This window comes from Rhinolophus sinicus, chromosome 14 (genome assembly GCF_057876585.1).
Source record: "Rhinolophus sinicus isolate RSI-liver-muscle chromosome 14, RSI-T2T, whole genome shotgun sequence".
NCBI lineage: Eukaryota > Metazoa > Chordata > Mammalia > Chiroptera > Rhinolophidae > Rhinolophus > Rhinolophus sinicus.
In genome coordinates, this window is record NC_142514.1 from 167,024,420 (window position 1) to 167,049,354 (window position 24,935).

General features: G+C 46.8%; 1 protein-coding gene across 2 annotated transcripts in view; it reads left to right on the forward strand.

Annotated features, from left to right (window-relative positions):
* The first annotated feature begins 1,194 nt into the window (after positions 1 to 1,194).
* The window catches only part of LDLRAD3 (low density lipoprotein receptor class A domain containing 3), a 217,792-nt gene continuing 194,051 nt past the window's right edge, over positions 1,195 to 24,935 (forward strand). The window contains exon 1 of one of the 2 annotated variants that reach the window (XM_019738499.3): positions 1,195 to 1,329. In XM_019738499.3, coding sequence (XP_019594058.3) covers positions 1,284 to 1,329 — 46 coding nt within the window. In that variant the 5' untranslated portion in view covers positions 1,195 to 1,283. The remainder of the gene's footprint in view (positions 1,330 to 24,935) is intronic. The other variant, XM_074336214.2, reaches the window with a different exon arrangement.

Here is a 24,935-nt window from a genome sequence, read left to right on the forward strand (position 1 = left end):
ATAATCAAGATGCAGAACAGTTCCACTGCCCCCCCAAATTTCCCTTGTGCTCCTTTGCACCCACCCCCCTCCCCCAGGCCCAGACTCTGGTAACTACTGATCAGATTTTGGTCCCTATAGTTCTGCTTCCCTCCTCCCCCCCATGTCTGATAAAGAGAATCATATAGAATCTGGCCTTTGGGGCCAGATTCTTTCTCTTAGCGTGCTTCTGAGATTCATTCATGTTGTATTAGATAATTATAGCACAATGTGTTTATCCATTCACCAGTTAATGGATATTTGAGTTATTTCCAGTTTTTGGCAATTCTTTTTTGCATCAATTTTTTTTGGCGGGGGTGGGGGTGGGTGGGGTGGCGTGGAGTGGAAAATTGTCTTTTCATTCTTCCCCATTTAAATCCTTGGGGAATTTTCACCAGTGCAGTTTTAGAGTCCCAAATGCATTGGAGCAGCTGTTCTCTTTGCATTGGAGCATCTGCCTTTGCACCTACTTTCCTTTTCTGCAAATTGAGGCCCAAACGTTCCACTGGTCTTTTCCGCAAGGTAGACAAGATCCAGGTGAAATAACTCACGCGGCCAATGCTGTGTACCTGGAAGGCGTTAGTCTCCCTACTGCTCGTGTTGTTCACTGACCCTCAGCATCCGGATAGCCTAGAAATTTGTTAGAAAAGCAGAATTTCAGGCCCCACCCCACACCTACTGAGTCAGGGAGCATTTGAACAAGAGCCCCCAGTGTTTCGGATGTCTATTCAAGTTTGAGAAGCACTGGTCCTATTCCACTCTTGCTTCTATAAATAAAACACGTATTTTCTCATAATATTTGGCCCCTTTTTCCAATTTTTTCTTTCCCCCTCTGGAGTAAATTTGTTGTTGACTAAATAACTCAAGTTTGGGTCTGGTGAGTGAGTGAACACCGCATCCTTGGACGATGGAGGAGCAAAGGGAGGATGAAAGGGGCAAGAGAAGGCTGAGAACAGAGGTCGGGTTGTTGGGAGATCTTCGCAGCCAGAGAGGCGAGGCGGCGAGAGGCCGAAAGGGTCGGACCCCCCAAGTCCCCTCGACGGCTTCTCCAAGCCCGGACACCCGGGGCAGGACGCGGGCGGCGGCGCTCCGCCCGGACGCTTGCAAAACTTCACGGAGCGGGGCCGGGTTGGGCCTGGCAGGGGCGGGCGGGGCGGAGGGCGGAGGGACAGCGAGTGGGCGTGGCCAGCGTGGCGAGGGGCGGGGTCAGCGCCGAGGCCGCGGGGGCTGCGACGGCGCCGGGCAGCGGGAGCGGCGGCCGCGCCATGTGGCTGCTGGGGCCGCTGTGCCTGCTGCTGAGCAGCGGTGCGGGTGAGTTGGGGGGCGTCCAGCGAACTTAGTGCGGGACGCGGGGCACAGCGGCCGGGCTGCGACCGCGTCCCCTCCCCACGATCGGGCTGCGTCTCCCGGTGCGGGTGTGCACGGAGGGCGGACCCCGGCGCCGGGCTGGCCGGGACCCCGGCGAGGGGCCGCGGTGGGGTGCGCGCCGTCCTATTGTGTGGGCGTGCGCGCCGGCTTCTGCTGTGTTGTGTGTGCGCGGGCGGGGCTTTGTGTGTAGCCTGGCTCTGGGGAGCCCGGCAGCTGCCCCGATTGGGCGTAGCTCGAGTGAGTGTCTGTGTGTTGTGTGTTGCGGACAGGAGGAGGGCAGGGGGAGAGGCGACAACTCTTCCCACACCCCATCTTCCCAGACGCCGGGGTGCTCGGTGCTGCGCTGGCCTCCCCAGGGCCTCTGCCCGGGTCTCCGGGGTGCACCCTCGGGCCTCACTTTCCTCACCTGGGACGGGTCGTATCTCCGCTTCCTGCCACTCCTCCCTGGATTGTGGTTGGGGCGAAGAGAGATGAAGGAGGGTCGGACCTGGGCATTACGACTCTTTGCCACTGGTCCTGAGAGCAGTACATTTATTTGTCATCCGATCACCCCCACTCGCCCCTCAGTGGGCGCCCTGACTGGCGAGCTGCCCTGGGAGAGGACCTGGGCTTCCTCTGGCGGCCCTTTGAACCTGGCATCACCGTAGCGAGTGCATCCTGAAGTCCTGAGGAGCCGCGAGCCTTCTTTCCCTCCCAGACAGCGTGCTGTTCCCAGGAACTTTTCTGCTGATGTGGGCACGCTCAGAATTACAGCCCGAGAACCCTTCCTCCTCTGTCCCTGCCTGCCCGCCACAGCTGTCAGCTGCTGCCCCCCCCCCCCCCCCCCCCGCCCCTTGACCCCCTGATGTTTATTTCTGGGCAGCTAATGCCTAGAAAGTGGGTGACAGGGCCCAGTGAACTTCAATCAGCAGAAGCTTGCTTGCCTGACGTTTGTGCCATCTACATATCTAATGTATGCCTGATTTTCCAAAATGCTCCTAGCTGTTTGCTGTGGAAGTGTCTTTGGTGGTATGTTTGTTGGGGAAGTTAAGGCTCACTTCATTCTCAGCTCCGCCCCTTCCCCTGGACCCCTCCTCCTGCGCCCTCCACCAAGTGTGCTTTTTGAAAGAGAAATCTCCTTCCTTGAAGTTCCTGGTCCTAGCCATCCTCAGAATCCACTGGGATCCCCCCTCCCCACCAATGACATCATCCCCACTCCTCTGAGACTCAGTTTTGATGTGTGTGGATTTGCTGTGGTTTCCAGTGCGAGTGGAATGCTGGTGGCTGCTGTGGATTTTTAATCTGGTCTGGGTCAGAGTGCTCTGTTTCTCCTGAACTATTGGGCCACCCCAAGGAGAGAGTTCCAAGGGGGTATTGGCAGCCACCTGTTGGTGTGAATGATTATTTGGAAGCAGAACTTGGGCAGATCTCCAAGGTATCTCAGACAGAAGACCTGCCTAGATTCACGCTCTCGATTTGCATGGAGTGTCCCACGATAACACCCAAGTAGGACAGTCTGGAAGCTGGCGCTTGTGTGTGTCCTCAGGGAGCTGCTTGTGGCTCAGTGGAAACTATTTTTTGCATTTTCCAGTTGGCCCTGGTTGCTTTGTTGAGTCCCCCTCTCTGTAAAAATAGCTGTCAAGTTAATTTTGTCCTTCTCTGGTCAGTGCTGGTTATTTAACATGTGTGTACATATAAAATAAGGCTCAAATAAATAAAATAGTTATAGTGGGGAGGGAGGTATGAGGGGTCACAACAGAACTGCCTAATTGTCCCAGGTGGTGGTTTTCCAGCATCTGTGGTGATTGAGCCTGTGTGGCTTTGAATCACCTTTACAGTTGCTGGTTTAGAAACCTCTAGGCAGATTGGGTTATGTGCATGTTTCATGTTGCATTAAGCATCTCTTTTTAGCATGGACTCTACTTTGACCTGAAGTGTTACCAGAAACAGAACTGGTCATTTTTCCTGATGCTGGCCTGGTGCCCCGAACCCCCAGCCCATAGAGATGCCTGAGTTATTCAGTTTGGGACTCATAGCAGGACCGGAGACCTTACCCTGTATCCCATATCTTACCCCTTGATCCTCTCCTGGGAAGTTGAAACAAAAGAGTTGTATAAACCAGTACTTCAGATTTCAGTCTCCCTTTGATAGTCTGTGAAGAAGCCTGGCGTCAAAGTTGAGCCCTAGTCTGAGTTCCGGATCCATGAAGGCCACTGACATTCCTAGAGCAGTTTGGAGGCCTTTGTTATTCAGGAACCTTCTCAGACACCTTCATGTTTTTTTTTTCTTCTTTTGTTTTTATTGTTTGTGTTAGGAAAGTGAAGCATTGATTTTTGGCTGTTATTATTTTTTAATGTATCCTGTGAGAAAGACTCAGCCCATCTGATGTCCAGTTTTCCTTCACGTGGTGGGTTTAATTTAAGTGCGTGGATGGTGAGGCAAGTCCCAATGGTGGTCATGCCCGGCGGGTGGTCAGTCTTCTCACTTCCGCCAGCTCAGCTGTGCTTAGACTCCCTGACTTTCTCTCTCTGTCTGTGAAAAGGCTCAATACTCTCTGTGTATACTCCAAGGAGTGTGGGTATTGACCTTTTCTCTTGGAAAGATCTGCATAATGGTGTCAGCGGGTGGATTTTATTATTATATTTTACTAGCTGAGTAGCTGCATGCAGCCCAGCCCAGGTAGATGAGACTGTGTGCGCTGCAGTACAAAAAAAACACACCTTGTTGCTTTTCATCTTCAAAGAGCTTCAAAGATGGTTCCCTACAGGGATATGAGGTCTTCTTTTCCTGAACAGCCCAGTTTGGCCATTTACCTTGGGATTAGTGGGGGAGGGCCAGTGGGGGAGGGCCAGGGATGTGAGTAGTGAGAGCAGGAGGAGACGTTCTGGGCCTCCAAGACTGGTTCAGACACCTTTTTGCCAAAGCCACCAGGGTAACTTGAAAGTGGGCTTGTATCATCACGTTTGTAAAACAGTTTAGAGAATTTTGGGGATTAGGAAAGTTAATAATCAAATAATCTCTTAGTAAAGACGTGGCCTTTATAACCTTGCCTGTTTGCATCGGGGTGTGGAACAAAGGGAACCCAGTATTTGTGGAACATCTTTGTATGAGATGCTTTGGCCGCCACTTTAAACACATGATCTTGCTGAATTTGGCCAATGATACCGTGTGGCAGGAAGTCATTTTATGGTCCATGAGAGAGCATGCACACACACGGGGTGCCAGACTGAGGACTGAAGTCCGGATTCTAACTCAAGTTTCTCTTGGCTCCCAACCTGGGCTTTTCCCGCTGCTTCCAGGCATCCTGCACAGGCTCCCTGCCTTTCCTCCCACATGCTTTTTGTGAATTAACGGTCAATGGGATTGTTTCCATAACCCCTCCACCCCCATCCCAATCTGTTCACTTTGTGGTCACAGCTCTGAACTTACTCAGTAGTAAATACATAAAATAAATCTCAATCCTCTAGGAAAAGACGGAGCTTTTCAGAAGAGCACTGGGCCTCTTGCTGTGTGCATGGTGGGGACACTTGGAGGGAAGAGGCCACAGGCCACCACCATCGGATTTCTTGACCCGAGTTGTAGTTACGTGGGGGTTTGTTTTCATTCACTTTTATATTTCATGTTTATATTTCCCCCTTATAGGTTTATTATATTTTCCAATTAAAAAATAAAAGACAGTATATGCCATGGATGTGACTTAGAGTGATGGAACTGTTTTTAGCTATGAGATAGCCCCAGGGACAAATTTGGTTTTGGTTGTGGGGTTTTCTTGTGTTCTCTTTCCCTCTTTCTTTCTCTCTTTGGAATATTTTGGAAATGCTTGGGCCATCCTAATAGTACAGCTTTTTTTTTGCCAGTGCCTCTCTACCTGACAACCCAGGAGATTTTTGAGATGGGTATTTCTCTCTCTCTCTCTCTCTCTCTCTCTCTCTCTCTCTCTCTCTCTCTTTCTCTCTCTCTCTGCCTTTTTTTCAGTGTAATTGTTGTAAAATGTTTTACTATCTTGGATGCTGAGGAGTGGCCTTAAAAATGTTGCTGGGAGAGCAGCCAGGTACTTTGAAGATGCACATTTGCTTGTCACGCCCCTTGCCTGATGTTTAATGTTACTTCCCAGAAGAAGTGGGCTCCAGTGGCAGGGTAACTGTTCAGTCAGAGGGGTGGCAAATGTTTATTTCAGGCAGGATGGTTAGGGCTTCTGGAAATGGTTGCCAGGATGGGTTCGTCTAGTGTAGGGTTTTTCTCAACCTCAGTATCAATGTTCAGTGATACTGACATTTTCACTGTGATAGTAATACTGTGATATCACCTCAGTGATACTGACATTTTCATCTGGATAGTACTTTGGGGTGTGTGTGTGTGGGGGGGGGGATGCTGTTCTGCCATTGTAGAATATTTAACAGCTTCACTGGTTCTAGATGCCAGTACCAGCCTCCCCATTCCGCCCCCCACCCCGCCCGTCCCCCAATTCTGACAACCATAAATGTCTCAAGATGTTATCAAATGCCCCTTGAGGGAAAAATCACCCTCTGTTAAGAAACCCAGTTTAGAACCCTTGCCCCAGTGTGAGCAGCCCCCTCACTATGCACCTTGAGCATCACTACTGTTCATCCTAAAAATGCCTTCCAGATGCAGTGAGTGAGAATCGCATCCTCCTCCCAAGTGGCCTTTCAGCCATCAGGTTTCTGCAGCCCCACAAGTTCAATGTGAAGATACATTCTTAGCTAGAAATGCCCTCAGCACTGACCCTTTCCCTCTTGCTTCCCCTTGTGTCATAGTGAGAACTTCTGGCGTTTTAGACTGTAGATTTATTTGAGTTTTGTTAAAGGGAGAGGCATGCTGAGAAAGCAGGTAAGAGGGAGGTGGTAGCCGACACCAAAAGCCACCTGGTTCCCTGAATGTTAAACTTGGGAAGTTCATTGGCCCCGGGAGGTAAGGGAGAAGCTGCCTGAACATTTGTCTTAGGAGTCCTGTGTTGAAATCTTAACCCTGGAAGGCCCCCTTCCTCCCCTCTACAGAGCACTTATTGTTCCTTTCAGCTCCCCTTTCCCTCCCAGAATTCCGGTTTTCCTTCCCATCAAAGGGCTTTACAACTTGAGTCAGTTCTGCAGGTGGTGGGGAATACCATCTCTCTACCAGTGTCTGAGAAATTTTCATCTTCGACTTTTTTCTTCTGGTCTTCTAAAAGTTATGCTCTGTGTTGCTTTATAAACTTGGATTCTCTAAGATATTTTGCCTTTCAGCTGTTGTCTTTTGTTCGGTGCCCAGCCTTCCTTGAGTTTTTTCACTTCTCTCCGCAGACTAGCAGTGTACATTGTCTGCTGCTGTCTTCTTTTGTGCGTGAGTTTGCAGGAAGAAAGGTGGCACCAAGAAGATGGATGGTAGGCTTGCATGGGAGAAGTGCCCATTTCTTAGATCATCCGGCATATGTGCCTCAAATTGCACCTTTTTCACAGAACCATCTTCAGTGAGGAGCTCTAGCTTCCCAAGTATGCGAATATGATTTTCCGTTTTGTCTTTGGGTAACTACACGTTCTCCTCAGAGCTTGATTCGGCTGTTCATGTGCTCTGGTTCCAGCTGTGCCGCACCCAGGCACTGGGCTGTGTGCTATGGGTGCAAAGCCTGCGTAAAACTGGTCCTTTGCTCTTGAATGACCACATGATCCCTTGATGGAGATGGGGTTGTTTACCTTCTTTCATTATCTGGGCAGGGTGGAGGCACCCCCTCACCCCCCGCAAGTGCTATCTCGGAGGCATTCCTAAATGTGAGACACACTGATGGGTCCATGACCTTGATGGGATCACAGGCTTGGGCAAACATGGATACCCCGCCTTTGGGGATGTTTGATGGATGGGTCACTCTTGAACAGGTTTCAGAGGTGATGACATACGTCCTAGCTTACTTCTCCAGCTTTCCAGATAGAATGTTGGGGTATGTATGTTGGTGCTCTAAGACTCTTGTAGCTGCTCTTTGTAGGCCTCTGAGATTTGAACAAGACGTTTCTTCTGTGGCTTGTGTGGAACGCCCTTCTTTATCTTACAGTCTGTGTCTGTCTGTCTTTCCTCTTTTAGTCCTGAATCCTACTAGATTGTAAACTCCTTGAGCGTTGGGATCATATGTTAAATGTTTATGTCATATTTCTTATATCTTGTAGTGTCTAGGAGTGCAGTAATGGCTACCACTCGTTGACGGTTTGCTCTGTCTGGCAGGGTGCCAATACTGTACATGTATTATTTTGTTGTAATCTTGAAATAAAAACAGTACAAAAGTAATACATTGAATACATGCTCATTATAAAAATTTCAAACAAAATAGAAGTAATGACAGATAAACATCAAAACCTTCCTTCACCTTCCATTAAAGGGAAGATTTTAATGTTTATCTGTCATTGCCTCTATTTCTTTTCCCTTTTCTAAATTACTGTTAACTGTCTAGTATATATCAGTGTAGCCCTAATACAGATTTATACCCATGCACGCACACACAGTTTAATGAGCTCAGACCTGTTTATATGTGTAGGTTCTTGACTTGAGTTTTGTAGTTAAATACAGCATTTCATCCATTCTTCTCTGAGCCTCATGAGTTGGTCACATGTGCCTCCCCTTTCGTGTCGACAGTTGGGCAATTCCGAAGCTTTTGGCATATCTCACAATCCCTCATGTGGCGTTGTTCAGTTCATGAATGGCACCCTTCTTGCCTCTGTTTCAGAAGCAAAATGCAATATAGTTTCAGCTCTCTGTGTCTTCCTCCCTCAAGGCCTTGGAAGCGCTTGGCTCTTGCTATGCAAGAAAATACGGAACTGCAGTCATTCTTCCAGTGACAGATATTTGCTTCACCGTTTACCAGATTTATGCTGTTTCCTTGCCTTCTTGTGTACACAATAATTTTTCATTTCAATGCCAAATTTTAGTGTCATGTGTTAGAAGACATTCTCCATAGCAGGTCAATCTAACCTCTGCAATGCCAACAATGCCCAGAACTTGATGGAAGTGATGACACATGAATGGCCATGGCCAAGTTCACCCAGTCACTGTCCATGACCAAGAAATCATGGCTTCTGCCTGCCCTGTGTTGTCATAAAACGCTGTTGGCTCTTGGGCACATCAGAGATGTTACAATAACAAAGGTACCGTGTTTCCCGGAAAATAAGACCGGGTCTTATATTAAGGTTTGTTCTAAAAGATGCATTAGGGCTTATGTTCAGGGGATGTCATCCTGAAAAATCATTCTAGGGCTTATTTTACAGTTAGGTCTTATTTCCGGGGAAGCGCGGTATGTGTCTTCTTGACCATCTTTCTTTGAGTTCTTAAATATCTACCCATTCTTTTCAAAACATCTTCTGGTATATGTACATGCTCTAATTTATTTAATGCTTCCTCTGCTGACAAATCTTATTTCATTTTCGTAGCAGTTTATTCGGGTAGGTAATAATGTTCTGCCATGTTATAGATGAGGCAACTACAAGGTTAAGTGATTTCTTTTAAGCCCTCAGCTAATAAGGTGGTTTCAGAATTGGCATGTAGGACTGCACAACTGAAACCTGTGCTCCTAACCGCTGCCTCTACCGCTTCGGCATAGAATGTCTGCTGGAAGGAGGAAGTACACTTCCTCGCTTGTGTGCGAGAGTTCCATCCATCCGTAGTCATGTCAGTATTGACTTCACATGTATCCTCTTGGATAGAATGGTCTGTCAGAGAGCCATTGGAGTAGGGGGCATCCTGAATTGATTTTATTCAAGTGGCCTGTCTTTGGCAATTAAAACACATGATCTGCCATATCTCCCTGTGGAGAATTCGTCATTATAGGCATTTTAATTGGCCTTTGCAGAGGCTTGATTTATTAAAAGAAATAATAACAACAGTAAACAAATTATTTCAGCACCTTGAGACTTGCCTTTGAGGATACTAATGATAGAAAATTTGTCTTCCCCTTTGATGGGAATAGTTTGTTGGAATACCAACCAAAAGAAATTTTTTTTTTTTTTTGTCAGTACTTGCCTCAAATAGTGCTGGGTGCCAACTAGGAGGATCTACTGTTTAAACAGTCTAGGCATACGTTTTCAAGATGAAAATAATAGTGCTGATTATACTGCTTCATCTAAAAAGATAAATGGAAGGTTTTTCTTACTTTCTGATCCTGAGCTTAAGCTTGTATGGTTCCCATATGAGAGAACTTTTTCTGCACTGATTGTGGAAGGTGAAATGTGAATGTCCTGCTCTTGAAAGAAGCTGGAAATAACTTGTCCAGTCTTGTTAACTGGAACCAAGGGGCTGTTGTGGGCAGTAAGTCGAGCCTCGTGAAAAAGTAATGCTACAGGTCTGTAAAGTGTTAAAAACATAGGTAGACCAGAGTGAGCCTCAGGATTCCAAACGCTCACTCTCAGGTTCTCCCCCCAAAACGGGTCTCTCCTTTTAATGGTCATTGTGATATGAGAAGACTAAATTGGGTTGAATACGCTGGTGCCCATATCCAACTGTAATTTTTGACAGACAAATAGCGCAGTGTGAAGCCAAGGGTTGTCTCTGGCCTGGAATGGAGGCTACAGCGAGGGAGGGCAATGATTTAGCTTACTCTGGAACAGGCTCCAGCAACTGGAGGGACGTGGAATTTATGAATAGCTTGATTTAGAAGACTTGCAAACCCAAGGTGCCAGTGTTCCACCTGGGACATTTGTGTGTCTGTTGGCAAAGAGCAATGAAAGCATAAAGAGTGTTTAATTTTACTGCGTTAAAAAATCCCTTTTCGTTATTATAAGGCCCAGTGAGGTTAGCTCTGGGGCTATCAGAAGTGTGTTGTCTTTGATGGCATTGCTGGAACATTTTCCTTCAGCTTTAGCCTTGAATCAGAGCAGTGTTCTCAGGAGTCATGAAACTAATTGGACATGGCTGAAAAATGAGCCCTAGTCACACTTGTAGCTCCACAGTCAGTTTTTAAAAAAAGCCTCTCCATTGGTTTGGAAAGTTCTAAATTTAACTTGTTTTTTATTATAAAAATAAAATGGGGGAGTTTGGGGATGATAGAATATTGATTAGCAGCGTGGGTTGTTTCACCAGAAAAAAAATAGAATTCATCAGAAAATATTTGAAGCCATAAAAAATTGACAATGCTAAGAGAAGCCAGAACAGAACTGAACAAGGGGTTTCCAAAACAGACTTTATAAAAACATAGGCCTACGTTAAAGAGTATAATAGTAGCAATGGAGCCCAGCTGGCAGGGGCCTGGAGAAGCTAGACTGAAAGAGTTGCAGCTAACTACTGTAAAAGAGATAAAGTTGGAAAGAATGACTTGCATCAGGAGTATTCTGTATCAATGAAAGATAGAACTCACCTTGTAAATGTTACAGAGAAACTATAAATGTGAGCAGAACCTATGGAGGCCAGCAGTGATCCAGAAGGGGGAAGATTTAACATGCCCAAAGTTCATTGATGTTGCCCAGGTAGATGGCAGTGACCCTACAAGAAAAACTAACAGATGTGGAAAATGTAATAAGGATGTTCAGTGTTTTGAATAATAAACAGCAGAGGAATTGGAGATGCTTGGGTATTGGAGTATGTATCCAGGGAAAAGAACACTGTCCAGCATCGAGGAGGACAATATCAGGATCGTTTGAAAGTACCCATAAAGTGTGATTTGGCAGCAATCCTGAACAGAGAAAAGAACTCTTCCTTTCTTGTGTGTTAAAGTTCCATGAAGCAGGATGGAGTCTGTCATGTCCTTTGATGTCTACCTTACTTGCTGTTATATTCCAGCACCTGAGTCAGTGCTTGGCATGGTGTCAATCACACAATAGGATTTCCTGTAAGTTATCTAGAACGAATGGAGCTGATCACTAAAGATATGTGACTGTGACTTTGAAGAAGAGAAGGAATTGAGGGAAGAATGAAATTTACTGGCGAAGCCACCTTTGCCCTTTGGTGACACATTGCTTCTCCTCTAGATTTTAGAAGAGTCTCATTCACCTCCAAAGACCTGCAAAGATCTTTACCAGAGATATCTTTGGCTTAAAAAAGGCAAAGAGAGAGAGGCCTTTGAGAGGGAAATGAATTGTAGCAATTTTAAAATTAGATAATAAGTTAGACAGTGCATGGTGAGACTAGCATGTAGCGTGTCAAAAGGGTTTCTGACAGGTTAGTGGAAACTGCTATCCATCTTCATTCCATTTGAAGGGAGTTTACGTTGTTTACTTAACGAGTAGAAGTTACCAAGAGGAAAAAGGGAAAGCAGACCTGTTTTATGAAGTATCAGTGTGAGAAACATTAAATAGTAGGAAACTTCAGGTCTCATTTGGAAAGGAAGTGAAAATTGCCTACTGAAGCCACACAAATGATTCAAAGAAGGCAGTGCATTAATAAATATAATCCTAGAGGGAAGGTGGTGTAAGCGCATCAATGATAAGACTAAAGGTAAAACAAAATGTCACTAAGTCTTATTGAAAAATAAAAAAATCGCCCATTCATTATAGGAGACACAGTGAAAACCAAGAGATACAAGTAAAATGAAAGTTAGGGAAATAAAATCCATTATGGAAGGGCTACTTTTAAGGTACCGGATAAATAATTTCATTGTATTAAGCATTAAGATAGATAAACAGGATTACGGCAAATGGCAAGAGGTTCATCAAACAATGAATATCTGATCATCCCACATAAAAAAACCCCACAAAGAATTAGGCACATAATTAAAGGGGGTCGAAGGTTCTTTGGGTATAAAATTAGCTAGTGCTTGCCAAATTTTGGAAGGTTGAAATATTTGCAGAACACATAATTTTAGTGTTTCACAGAAAAGGTCTGTGGGAATAGGGCACTGCCAGATCTAACATGCGCTGGTGGTTTGGTGACAAGTGTCGGCAGTTGGGAGTGTTAGGTGAGAATGACTGGCTCTTGGGACATCCCCAGGGGGCCGCCCTCCACACACCTGCTCCCTGGGTTGTGGAAGTGTTTGCTAATGGAAGCTTTGAGGATAAAACCCTCCCTGCTAATGAGATGAGAAGGTTGATTAAGCTTCAAGTTGGATTTAGGGAGTCTTGACACCAGTGATTGCCCAGTGGGAGTGTCTTTGGGCGGGAATTAGCAGGAGCAGTGTCGGGCCTGCCTTATGGATAGGAAAGAAGGCTTTACAAACGTCATTGAGAAGAAAAGTATATTTTTGCTTTTATGTAGTAGCACACGTTGATACTACTTAAATCCTTAGAAAACAGTTTCCAGGTTGGGCAGTGTGTTTTGTCCTTGAGGATTATTGTACGGAGATTATTGTGCAGAGCTTTGCTTCTCAAAGTGTGGTCCATGGGCCGCCAGCATCAGCATCGCCTGCACCAGACAGAAGCTGCATTTAACAAGCTCCTCAGGTGGCTTGTGCACATCGGATGGTGTGAGAAGCCCTGATGTGCTGGCTGAGAATACAGGCTTTACTGTGAGTCAGTTGGGGGCGGGGGGTGGGGGGGAGGGTGTTCAGATCTCGCCAGGCGCCTTCACCTGGGCCAGGGTTCTTCAACGGTTTTCAGCCCCTTGTGTCTTCAGCTGTAAATAGGGATAACAGTGGTCCTTACACGAGACAGCGTGTAAGCCACTTAGCCTTTACAATTGCCCACTCCATGTTAGTTATTTATTTAAATAATCATTCATGTTTATGATAAAAATTTGGGCAGATATTTAGAAAAGCCTAAGTTACAATCCTATTCATATGTACCTATTCATACGTTAGGTTTTTAAAAAAAAAAAAAATATATATATATATATATATATATATATATATATATTTTTTTTTTTTTATCATACTGGGAATATAGTTTCCTATCCTGCTCTTCTCGCTTGTGAATAGACCATAAGCACGTTTTCTCTGTTACACTAATCTGGGAGAACAAATGGTGTCACGTCACTGAGTGGCCGGCTGTGTGTTCTTTGCTGTTGGTGCTCACTGTCTAACACAACCACGTCCGGGGCGTGCTCTCTCCCAGCTTGTTTTCTGTCTGTGCATGGAGGATGCTAGCCCCCTCCCCATCTGATTCTGCCTGGTGTGTGTGAGGACCAATGAGAATCATGTCTGTGAAACCAGCTAAGCGCAGGCAAAATGCCGTTCACCTCTACATTATTGTAAGTGGGTGGTCTTGATACAGAGGAAAAGTGTAGAAACGTAAATTACCCATTGAGTCCACAATTCCTCTTCGAGGACTTTATTCTAATTAAGTAGTTTGGGATGTGTACAGACATTCAGCCACGAGGACGTGTGTGACAGCTACCACACGAAATGCTCACTAGCAAGGGTGACTTTTGTCAGTATGCGAAAATACTATGTAGACAGTAAGAAGGCTGTGATAGACCTGGGCTCTCCAATAAGATATCCTCTAGCCACACGTGGCTCCTTAAGTTGGTTAAGAGCAAATGAAATAAAAAATTCAGTTCTTCATTTATACCAGGCATATTTCAAGTGCTCAGTAGCCCCATGTGGGTTGTAGTTACTTTATTGCACATTTCAGATGTATAACATTTCCATCATCTCAGAAAATTCTTTTGGATAGAACTGCTCTTGAGTAATTCTTACATGGAATGAAAATTCTCATGAAATAGAATGATTCAAATTTATAGCGTGTGTGAATTTGTGTGTGTGTGTGTGTGTGTGTGTGTGTGAGCGAGAGAGAGAGAGAGAGAGATATTGATTGAGAGAGATTGCCCCTTGTGTTTGGGGCACAACATGGCATTTCTTCATTTCCTAAATTTGGTCAAATGCAGCCCTGATGTCGCCCGCTCACCAAAAGCTCGAGATGTGGTGTAAGTCAATGGTTGAGTGGCCTACAGGCTCTCTCAGGACGCCTGCTGCCTGATTGGTGTTACTTTTCTTTTTGTTCTATAGCCTGTGGCCTGGCATTGGACCTTCTTCTCTGCCAACCACTTTAATCCACCCCGCCCCATAAATCCCCTCCCTCCCATTTTACAGTACTGATTTATGATGGTTGGGGGATAGTGTTACCTGTGTGGGGAAAAGGCCGAAACCACACCACATTAGAAAACAGTAACAACAGTGCAACTCTGATTTATTTGGACGTGTGTGCTCTGCTTTAGTCTAGTTTGCAGACGCTTAATGGATACTATGTAAGAGGGCTCAGCAGTGGTGCGACCCTCCATCCCCCGCCCCACTTGGCAGTATCAGGCCTGGGGGGGGCACTAGGCCTCCATGGGAACATCCATCCTCCCTTCACCTTGCCAGTGGGGTCACCTGACACAAAAAACCAGTGCCCCGACTTCCTTGGAAGACGGTGTTGGTGCCCACGCAACCCGTTTCTTGTGGGAGTTTTAGGGCATGATTCTGGCCAGCTTGACTGAGAAGGGTGGTGTCTCCCAGCTGCTCATGCCTTTCCCCACAGCTAAATGCAGCCTTTATGTATGTAGTGTGTGCTCTTGTTTACTGTCTGATCTTACTGTTGATTTAGGCTGTGCCTGTGTTTGCACAGTTTCTCAAAGAAAGCTTCCTGTTCACCCTTCAGCACCCTGCTGGTGAATCTCCTTGTCCAAAACGCTGGCCTCCCAGATGTAACCCCCTAACCAGAAAATTAATTTCACGTCTTCTTGTTTTGATTTGATGTATGTACAGAGGGTGCCAAAAAAAAACATGTGTACACATTTTAAGAAAGGAAAACTGTATTAAAATTGTAATAGTCAATATATACCAATAACAAAAGATGAATACAAGTCACGTTTGACTTCTGCAATTACAAGAGGTGCTCAACGAGGTTACCGTCAGCGTCCAGACACTTCTGATTATGGTGAACTAATGCTTGAGCAACGTTGACCAAAGTGTCCACTTGTCTACATTTTTTTGGCACCCCCGGTATATATTGCAAGGTAATTACCACGGTAAGTTTAGTTAACATCTATCACCTGACATAGTTGCACATTTTTTTTCTTGTGATGAGAACTTTGGAGATTCCTCTCTGAGCAACTTTCAGAGCAACTTTCAGATGGACAACACGGTGTTGTTAACTACAGACGAGGCTGGGTGTTACATCTGAAGACCTGTTTATCTTTTAACTGGAAGTTTGTATCTTCTGGCCACTGTCCCCCATTTCTCCACCCGCCCCCTTCCTCACCCTCCCAACCTGGCAACCACCAGTCCGTTCAGTTTCTGTGAATTCGGGGTTTGTAGAGTCCACATATAAGTGAGATCATCCAGTATTTGTCTTTCTCTGTCTGACTTATTTCGCTTCGCAGAGTGCCTTCAAGGATCATCCATGTTGTCCCAAATGGCAGGATTGCCTTCTTTTTTATGGTTGAATCATAGTCCAAAATCTCACTTCTTCTTTTTTTTTTTTTTAAATTTGGGGAAGGGAAACAGGACTTTATTGGGGAACAGTGTGTACTTCTAAGACTTTTTCCAAGTCAAATTGTTGTCCTTTCAATCTTTGTTATGGAGGGCGCAGCTCAGCTCCAGGTCCAGTTGCCATTGTTAGTTGCAGGGGACGCAGCCCACCATCCCTTGCGGGACTCGAGGAACCTTGTGTTTGGGAGCCCGCTGGCCCATGTGGGAATCAAACTGGTAGGAGCACGGAGCTCCAACCGCCTGAGCCACCGGGCCGGCCTCAAAATCTCACTTCGTAATGGCCGTTTCTACCTTGAATTTGCTCATGTTGGACTCAACACATAGTATTCTAATTTATTTATGCACGTTCCCTATACTTGAGTGGTTATTAAAACTAGATGACTGTAAGAGTTATCTGGGTGCTTAAAATAGATACTTTTTAACTGCATTAAATTCTGGAATTTTTCAAATATCATAAAAGAACCAAGACTAGTGTAACAAATACGAGTGTACCTATCACACAGATCTATCATATTTTTTAACATTTACCAGTTTAATTCAGATAGTTTTTTAAAGAAAAATATATTACAGATACTATCAAAGACTCTCATCTAATTTCTTTCTCTTCTTTCCAGAGGTCGCTGTTATCCTCAAATTGTCATCTATCCTTTCTATCCATGTTTTCATCTTTTACCACATTTATGTGCATCTATATCCAATGCGTAGTATTTTAAAGTGTACATAAATACTATCATACTGTGTATACTTTTGAAAATTACTTTTTTTCATTTATTCTTATAATTTTGAGGTTCCTCCATGTTGCCACATATAGTTGTATTTTTTTTTAACTGCTGTAGGGTATCTATGTATAAATACACTGTAGTTTGTTCATTCATCTCTTAACAAGACATTTAGGTTGGTACCATGACGAGACACTACAGTGAAAACCCTTGTGCACGAGAGCAGGACTTTATCATATTCTTGAAGTAGAATTTCTGGATCAAAGGATTTGCACATTTCAGTCTGACTAGGTTTTGCCAACTTACCCTCTGAAATGGTCCTACCCATTTATGGTCCCATTAGTGGGTTATGAGAGCTCCTGTTTCCCCACATTTCTTCTGCTGTTTGGAATTAAGAGCTCTTAATTAGTTTCCCAAAGGGCACAAAGTGGTGACTTGCTGTGGTTCTAATGCCCCTTCACCCTGATTATTGGGGAAGGGAGTGTGGTGGGCTATGGCTAGGCCTCCCCCACCCTTACCCCCCCATTCCAGACCCTGCAGTAGAGCAGAGATGGAGAACCCTGAGGACGTTTGGCACAGATGCAGGCCAAGGGGTGGTGCCAGCATTGTGGGTGTGGCAAGGATTTCCAGGTCGGGCACTCTGGGCCTTTGCGCTGGGTGATGAGATCTAATTCTGCGGGCGAGTTGAATGTTTGCTTTTTACATGGGCTCTGGGAGCGGCCTAGACCTCAGCGTCCAGAGGCATTGTTGTGCTCCTCTGTCCCCGTGGTGTTTTACTCTGTGTGGGCTGCTGAGACCACTGAACTAGGAGTGTCCACTGTGAGAAAATGAGCCACTTTCTGGACCCCACTTCTGATGGAGATATGGGGGAGTGATGGCTCAGAAGGCGGGCTCTAGAATCAAATGGCCTGGGTACAGATCCTGACTTTATGACCTTAGGCCAGTGAGGCCAGTTAGGCCCTCTGTGCTGCAGTGAGCTTTTTACCTATAAAAGGGAGCTGAGGATAATGCCAGTCATGTCGCATTCTTGGGGGAAGTGGACGAGATCATGCATGGCTGTACCTAGTCAGTGCCTGGCAGTAGGTCAACACTCAGCGCGTGCTTAGTAATCCCGGCTCAGAGACTGGGTCTGAGGGCCGGGGGGCATCATTTATGTCAGAGTCCCCTGTGTCCAGCCCGGTGCTGGCACTGAAGTGGGTGCTCAGTGAACATTTTTTGAAAGAATACATGAGTTTCTACTTAAGTATGTGCCTCAGTTGCAGGCCATGTTAAGGCTTTGGAGTTTTATTCTAAGAACAATGAGAATATTTTTAACCAGAGACTACTGTGATCCCATTTGTAGTCTTAAAACAGAGATGAGGAACTATTGGTCCATCTGACATTTTCAGTCCTGAAATGGTCGCCAACGGTGAACTTGACATCAGGTTCCTCTGACTCATTTTCAGCCTCACTTTTAAAAACGTATTCTTCCCATTTTCCTTTTCCCTAAGGTGTTTTCCGCCTCTATTCTTGGTCTTTCTGAAATACATTCAAATAGCTTTTTATCCCCTTTGGTGGCTCTGAAATACCCAAGTATTGGGAGTTTGCCCTTGAGTTCATCCATAAATGCTAGAGGATAGGCTCTTTCATGACCTAGGACCCACGAAGGGTCAGGGCTAAGTTAGCATTTGGAAGCAGAGTCCCGAGAATTCCGATATAGTGTAGTTCTGCTGTCAGGTCAGGGGGCTCACGTCAGCCTAGTTTGCCTCTACAGAATACTTTTGTCCATCTTAACTCTTGCGTTGATGAGGGTACATACCTTGTGGGGCCGTCATGTGGACTAAGTGACTGGTAATGATTTTCCGTAGTTGGTTCTGCTTTGACTTCAAGGGAATGAACAGCTTGCTTCTGGGAGGTTCAAAGTTTCCTGGGTCCTCTGGAGCACCTCCTTTGATATGAGATGCAAGGGTGAATAAAAGAGCCCCAAAGATTTTGAAATGGAAACGCCCTTTCTCTAAGTACCTTGAGAGGAAGACACACTGACCGTCTCCTTCTCTGTTTAAATCACTGTCATTTATGTGAGTGATGGAGACTGAGAGCAGAATGGGAAGATCTTGAAATCTCTCTGGCCCTGAGTTATTTGCACACATGGGGTACCCTAAAAAGGCCATGTGGTAGGTTTAGCAGTGAAGGCAGATGGAGAGCAAAGCAGAGGGAAAAGACTGGCTTTGTACAGTAAACATCAGTGCCCCTGGGAAGGGGACCCTGAGTAACGGTAGGGAAATGATGTGGCGAAGAGTCAACAAAAAAGGAAGCATCATCAAAACCAAAGAGAGGTCAGAAGTACCAAGTTGTAACTGTTAAGGGAAGAGCAAAGGAGAGTCATGTACTGACAGTCGGTCCGAGCTGACATGGGAGGAAGTGCTGGGCCCCAAGGACAATGGATTTAAATCCCATAGGATTCGAATTCTCATTACTGTGCACGCATTGCCTGAGATCTGGGGATGAACGTATTTGTGTTTGTGCGTGTGTGTGCACGCGTGCCTATATATGTGTATATACACACAGCCCTGTGTGTATATGTGTATGTGTACGCATATCAACCTTGCTAGCCTGGGTCCTAGGAAGGAAGTCAGCATTGGACATGGGAGGTCTTCAGGCCATATCTGTGTATTGTCTCTTTTTAAGTGATCTATCGGGAATTATGTCACTGGCTCTTTAGAACAATTACTTGTTGTTCACTTACTTGTAACTTGTCACTATGGCAGGTACTGTGGGATGTACAGAGTTTCCCCTTGACCTTAAGTAATTAATCGTTTACCAGGAGAGGGACGATGTGCAGATCGGTCTGAGTAAGGCATGGCCAGTAACGAGGGACGTGACAGAGTCACAAGAGTGGCGCAGACCAAATGCTGCCCGAGTTCAGAGGAGCAGGACCACACGCCTTCGGGCCGCGATGGATAAACAAAGAGCATGAAGGAGGTCCTGACATGAGCTTGGAGAATAGGGTAGAAGTTAGGCTGGCATTCCAGGCAGGCATGGGCAGAGTCCCAGAGGGGGGAAAGTATGCATGTAATTGTGGAACCACAAAGACTACAGTTCTGCTGGAGTCTCCAGAAGCAGGGGGGTAAAGCTGGAAAGAGGGCATAGTCTGCTAGAAGACGCCGCCTACTCAACAGAGTTTCCAGTTGTTGGCACCTACTGCGTCCCAGACACTGTGGAAAGCACTTTGCACACAGACTTGCGTCGAATCCTCTCAAGATTCTGTGAGGTAGGGATTGTCACCATTGCTACTCGACACGGAAGGAGAATGACACTCAGAGAATCCAAACAGCTTGCTGGGACGTGGTTGAGAGTGAGGCTATGGGCTCTGGACTTTTCCAGCTCCCCGGCGAGTGGGGAGGTGATGGGGATCACAGTCGCCAGTGAGAGCTTGGGCTCATGGGCTTGGCGTTGGGAAGCCTTTCCCTTGATCAGAGCTGCTTAGAAAGTCTGGGTGGGCCCTTTGTGTGGAGGTTCTGGTATGTCTGAGTGTAAGGAGGGCCTGTCCTGGGCTCTCTGATACGGGCTGGAGGAAGGGGCCTGGATTTGGGGACCTGTGAGAGAACAGTGTCCCTTGAATGGTGGGAGCAGAAGCTGGGTTTGTACCTTAGGGTTCAGAAGTTGAGCTGGGGAGGAAGTGGAGGCAGCCATGTGTCGCTCATGCACATAGCTGAGCGATTCCCAGACTTGGATTTTATGGACCAGTAAAATCATGAAAAATAAATAAACCAAGAAAGGTTGGGCTCTTCATGTTGGCTCACCTACTTTGATGTGATCAAATGAGAACCATGGAAAAAAAAAAATCACCCTTTTTTTTTTTTTAAATCACCACCATTTTCTAAAAGAAATCACGTTTTAATACATAAAATGTAAGAGTGGCTCATCCTCAGCACAAAGGAAGGTCCTTTAAATGGAGTAAGTTTAGTTCTAAGAACAGCTTGCAGCAATCGTTCGTTCAGTTCCTGGTGTAATAGCTGACCCACCAGTGCTTTGCAGTGCACATCTGGGAACCACTGGGCACAGGCCAGCCTGGTCCAGGGTGCGACGGCGCGGGAAGGGAGCCGCGTAGCCAGAGGCTGTGGGCAGTGGGAAGATGTAGGAACTGGTGCTCAGGTACGTGGGGGTTTCGGATTTAGCGAGGGGTGTTCTAGGGCAGGGAGCCCTGACTGTGGAGAGGAACTGGGAGAGCTCTTGTGAACATAGGAGCCAGGGGGCAGTGCCCGAGAGAGGACGGAGGGAAGAGAAACCGAGGCGGCAGGTACATTTCTTTAGCACCTGCCAGGAGTGCACCACGAGAGATCTCTCACTTCTTCCGCATGAAAAGCCTCTGGCATCTCATTTTAGGTGTTTGATGGACCATAGTTGCCTCACAACCGAGCTGGGGTTCAGATGGAGTCTGACTCAGTTTTTCATTGCTCCACACGGATCCCTAACTCGAGGATGGCATGGGCCTGCTGGTTTGGAACCTTTTCCATGAGTGACTTCATGTATTTGGAGTAACAGGAGTGACAGGTTGAGGCGCTTCTGTGTTACTCTTTGGGACTTGAGCCGTTGGTTGTCCTGTGACTTGGGGACCATTCTAGTTGGTTGTATTCCTAAAGCACAGCGTCATCGTTTGGCAGCTGGTAGATAGGACTGACTATTTGGATTTGCAGATTTCCATCTTACAAACAATCCTAAGTGCATCCGGTGTGTGCACCAACCTCTGGCTCAGCTTCACGATTTCATACACACGTCTGGGTCGTGGAATCCGTGTGTTGTACACAACGGTGGCAGCTGGGGCTCTGTTTCTCCCCCTTAAGAAACTAGTAGCACAGGGAGAGGGAGGGGCGTCCCCCATATTCCAGCGCAGTCAGGATTCGAACCCTGGCCCCTGCCTTCTCAGTCCAAACTCTTCTCACCTCACATCTGTACAGGCTTCTCCCTCGCATCTGCATGAACCCCCCCAGAGGGCTTCCCGGAAAACTCATAATGGAATCTTTGAACAGCTGCCCAAGGACGGTTTTCAGATTTTCAGCTATTTTTCTCTCGTAATGGAAGCTCTGTCTGGCTAGTTGGTTAATGGGTCCCAGGTTCTCCCAGGCCACTTACTTTCTAATTTTCAGACATTATCCACGGAGAAAATCCACCCTGTGGGAGCTTATGACTTAATGAGCTCAGTCAAAGTCAATCTCATGTCGTGGGCTGCAGCTTTGATCGTCATGATGGGCGTTTGGGTTTCCACAGAGGGAGGCGATGGGGAAAAGCCTAGGCCCATGATTTATTCATCGCTTTCCTGGCCGCAGCATCTCGATGAGGGCTACTCGGGATCCTGCCTCAGCCCCCGCCTTTGTCTCCATGCAGCCCGTGGGGCTTCCGGGGCTTTTTGTCTGGAAGTTACTGCTCAGCTGGTTGTTGGAACCAGAGGTGCACACCTTGAGTAAACCGTTTTCTTCTTTTAGAGCCGCCCATGGGGCCCCTTCTTAGCAGACCAGCTCCTACGAGGAGGAGGCGTGTGGGGCCCACGTGCATGTGTGGGGTTTTCTCCGAGACCCACTGATAAAATATTTACCACAGTGACTTGGTAACAAAGCCCTGGTTTGTTTGCTTTAAAAGTCTCCGCAACACATCAGGATGCTTGCTTGTTAGCTTTTGGTTCTTGCCTTGCAGTTTTTGTTCTTACGAGGTGTGAGGAAACCAGGCCAGATGGGGCATGGAGCCTGCTGGCCGGGAAGGCACTGCCCCTTGTGTGGCTAGCAGTGATGACAGTCTTCACCGTGTGGCCCCCCCAGCACTGTTCTTAGTGCTTTGCATCGTCCTTGTCGCTTTAATTCTCTCCCAGTGTTCCAGCCGGTTTGAGCTGTATCCCCCAGAAAGATATGTTCAGGTCTTGGTACCAGTACCTGTGAATGTGACTCATTGGGAAAGGGTCTTTGCAGATGAAGTCACACTGGATTAGGGTGAACCCCGACTCCAATGACCGATGTCCTTAAGAGGAGAGGACACACAGATACACCCAGATGGTCAGTCACGTGAAGACAGAGGCAGGAACTGGAGTGATGGAGGTACAAGCCAAGGAGTGCTAAGCATTGCCAGCCACCACCAGAAGCTCGCAAAGAGGCGAGGAGGCGTCCTGCCCTGGGGCCTTCCGAGAGCACAGTCCTGCCAACACCCCGATTTTGTACTTGCGCCTCCAGAACTGTGAGAGGATAGATTTCTGTTGTTTTAAGCCACCCAGTTTGTGGTCGTTTGTTAAGCAGCCCTAGAAAACAATACAATAGGGATAACCTAGAACGGTATTAACCCCATTTTGTGGATGAGTAAACCAAGGCTCAGAATTGTGAAGCGTCCTGCGCTAGGTCACTCAGCTCCTATGTGGAGAAGGGTAAATGAGGGGATTACATGATGGGGCGGCCAAGTCCGTGCTCTCAAGGTGGTGACTTTTCTGCTGCCGGGTATCTAGGGCACCTTAATGAGCAATGAGGTCTCAGAGGGACGTTACCCAATTACAGTTTCGATCTGCTTTAAATCCTGATGCAGCCAGAAGTTTCCCTGTGTGTGGCTCTGGGGGAACGCTTGCTTTTGCTGAGGCGACACAGGTATTTTCTGAACAGGAAATCTAAGTATGGGGTCGGGATGTCATGTCACCTCTGTGACGTATCTGTTCATGGAGGCTCACAGGTGATCAGGGATCAGCCTCGTTCTACAGCGAGGTCACACAGCTTGCCCGAAGTCTGCTGTCGTTGGAAAAAGGAAAGGAAATAACAAAAGGGTGCCATTCCTTCCTAATCTCTCTAATCCTGTCTGTTTCCAGCTGGACTGTTATGTCCATTGGAACTGGCACCCCCACCCCCATTCACAGCTGGGAGGGAGAGAAGTAGTCAGGGGTTATGTGTTGGAAAGACATTATTCCAGGGGGACACCAGTGACAGTTTTTATTGAGGGGAGTACCATGACCTGTTGGATACTGTTACGGCTGAATTGTGCCCCCCCAGATTCACACGTTGAAGCCCTAACCCCAATACCTCAGAATGTGACTGTGTTTGGAGATAGGACCTTTAAAGAGGGGATAGTTAAGGTGAGGCCGTTAGGATAGACCCTCGTCCAGTCTGACTGGTGTCCTTATAGAGAGGAGAAGGGACACACAGAGGAACACGGGAATGCATGCACACAGAGGGAAGAACATGTGAGGACACAGTGAGAAGGTGGCCAACTGCAAGCCAGCGGGAAACCAGACCTGCTGGCCTCCAGAACCACGAGGGAGAAATTTCTATTATTGAAGACCCCAGTCTGTGGCCTTTTGTTATGGGGCCTGAGCAGACTAATACAGACATTCCAAAGATGAATGTGACAGCAGTGGGAAGAGAAGCGTGTGTGTGTGTGGGGGGTGACATTGTGTGCGTTCAGAGCAGCTGGGAGACCTGCAGGGAAGAGGTGAAGGTGGCCTGGACTCGGGGGTGGCCACAGACGTGAACGAAGCAGACAGGTTACAGAACAGGGTAGAGATCGTAATCAGTTATTGGGAGGGGGCAGGAGCGGGAGAAGGAAGCTCTGGGAGGACCCCGGGTTTCCTCCTGACGGATGGTGGCTCCACTCACTGGCACATGGGGAGCCCCAAAGGGGCGTCAGGCTGGGGACGGGAGTCCTGGTTCACAGGAAGCACGTGCCCTCTAGGCAGCTGGATTTTGCATCTGGAGCTCAGAAGAGAGATGTGGGCGAGGGTGGAGACTTGGAAAGCGCCAGCATCAAGAGGGCAGTGAAGTGATGGGCTCCAATGAGACAGCGCCTTGGAGCCCAGGAGGAGAGGGGCACTTGTGGGGCACAAAACCCTGAGCGTCTCCGTCCCTTCAGGGAGGGCGCCACCCAAGTGGATCAAGAAGGAGCACGGCCAGGATGCTGTCCTGGAACTGACGGGAAGAGCGTTTCAAGACTGCAGCTCAGTGGAGACAGGGATTGGGAATTTTAGCGTGGAGGTGTGGGGAGATGGTTGGGGTGTTCACGGAGGAAGAACGGGGGGCCAGAGGAAACACACCAGCTTACATTGTTCTCAATGGTTTGTTTTTAAATTGCTAATACGTACATAGACTGGCACACAAGTTGAAGAAAATGCAGTGAAAAAATAGCGCCCTCGCTCACCCCTGCTGCCTTGTACTCAGTGTACCAGTTACCACTTATCCCAGTTCTCCAGCCCAGAAGAAACCAGCCCTCAGATTCTTGTGTGCTCTTCCAGAGGTAGCGGTTTATGTTTATGTAATATAGAACATGCTATACAACATAGAACATGTTACAACATGCAGTATTCTGTATATAGTCTACATTTAATTTCTTTATATCATGTACGCTGTTCTACAACTTATATATATTTATTTATTTGAGTTTTATTGTTTTGGAAACAAAGAAACAACCACCACGATGCGGTATGATGTTCGTGAAGCACAAAAGAGCACACATTGAAAAGTCTCCCTTTCACCCAATCCCCAGCCCCCTGGAGGCATCTCCCTGGAGGCACCTCTGTTTTTTTGTTTTTGGTTGTTTATTTACGA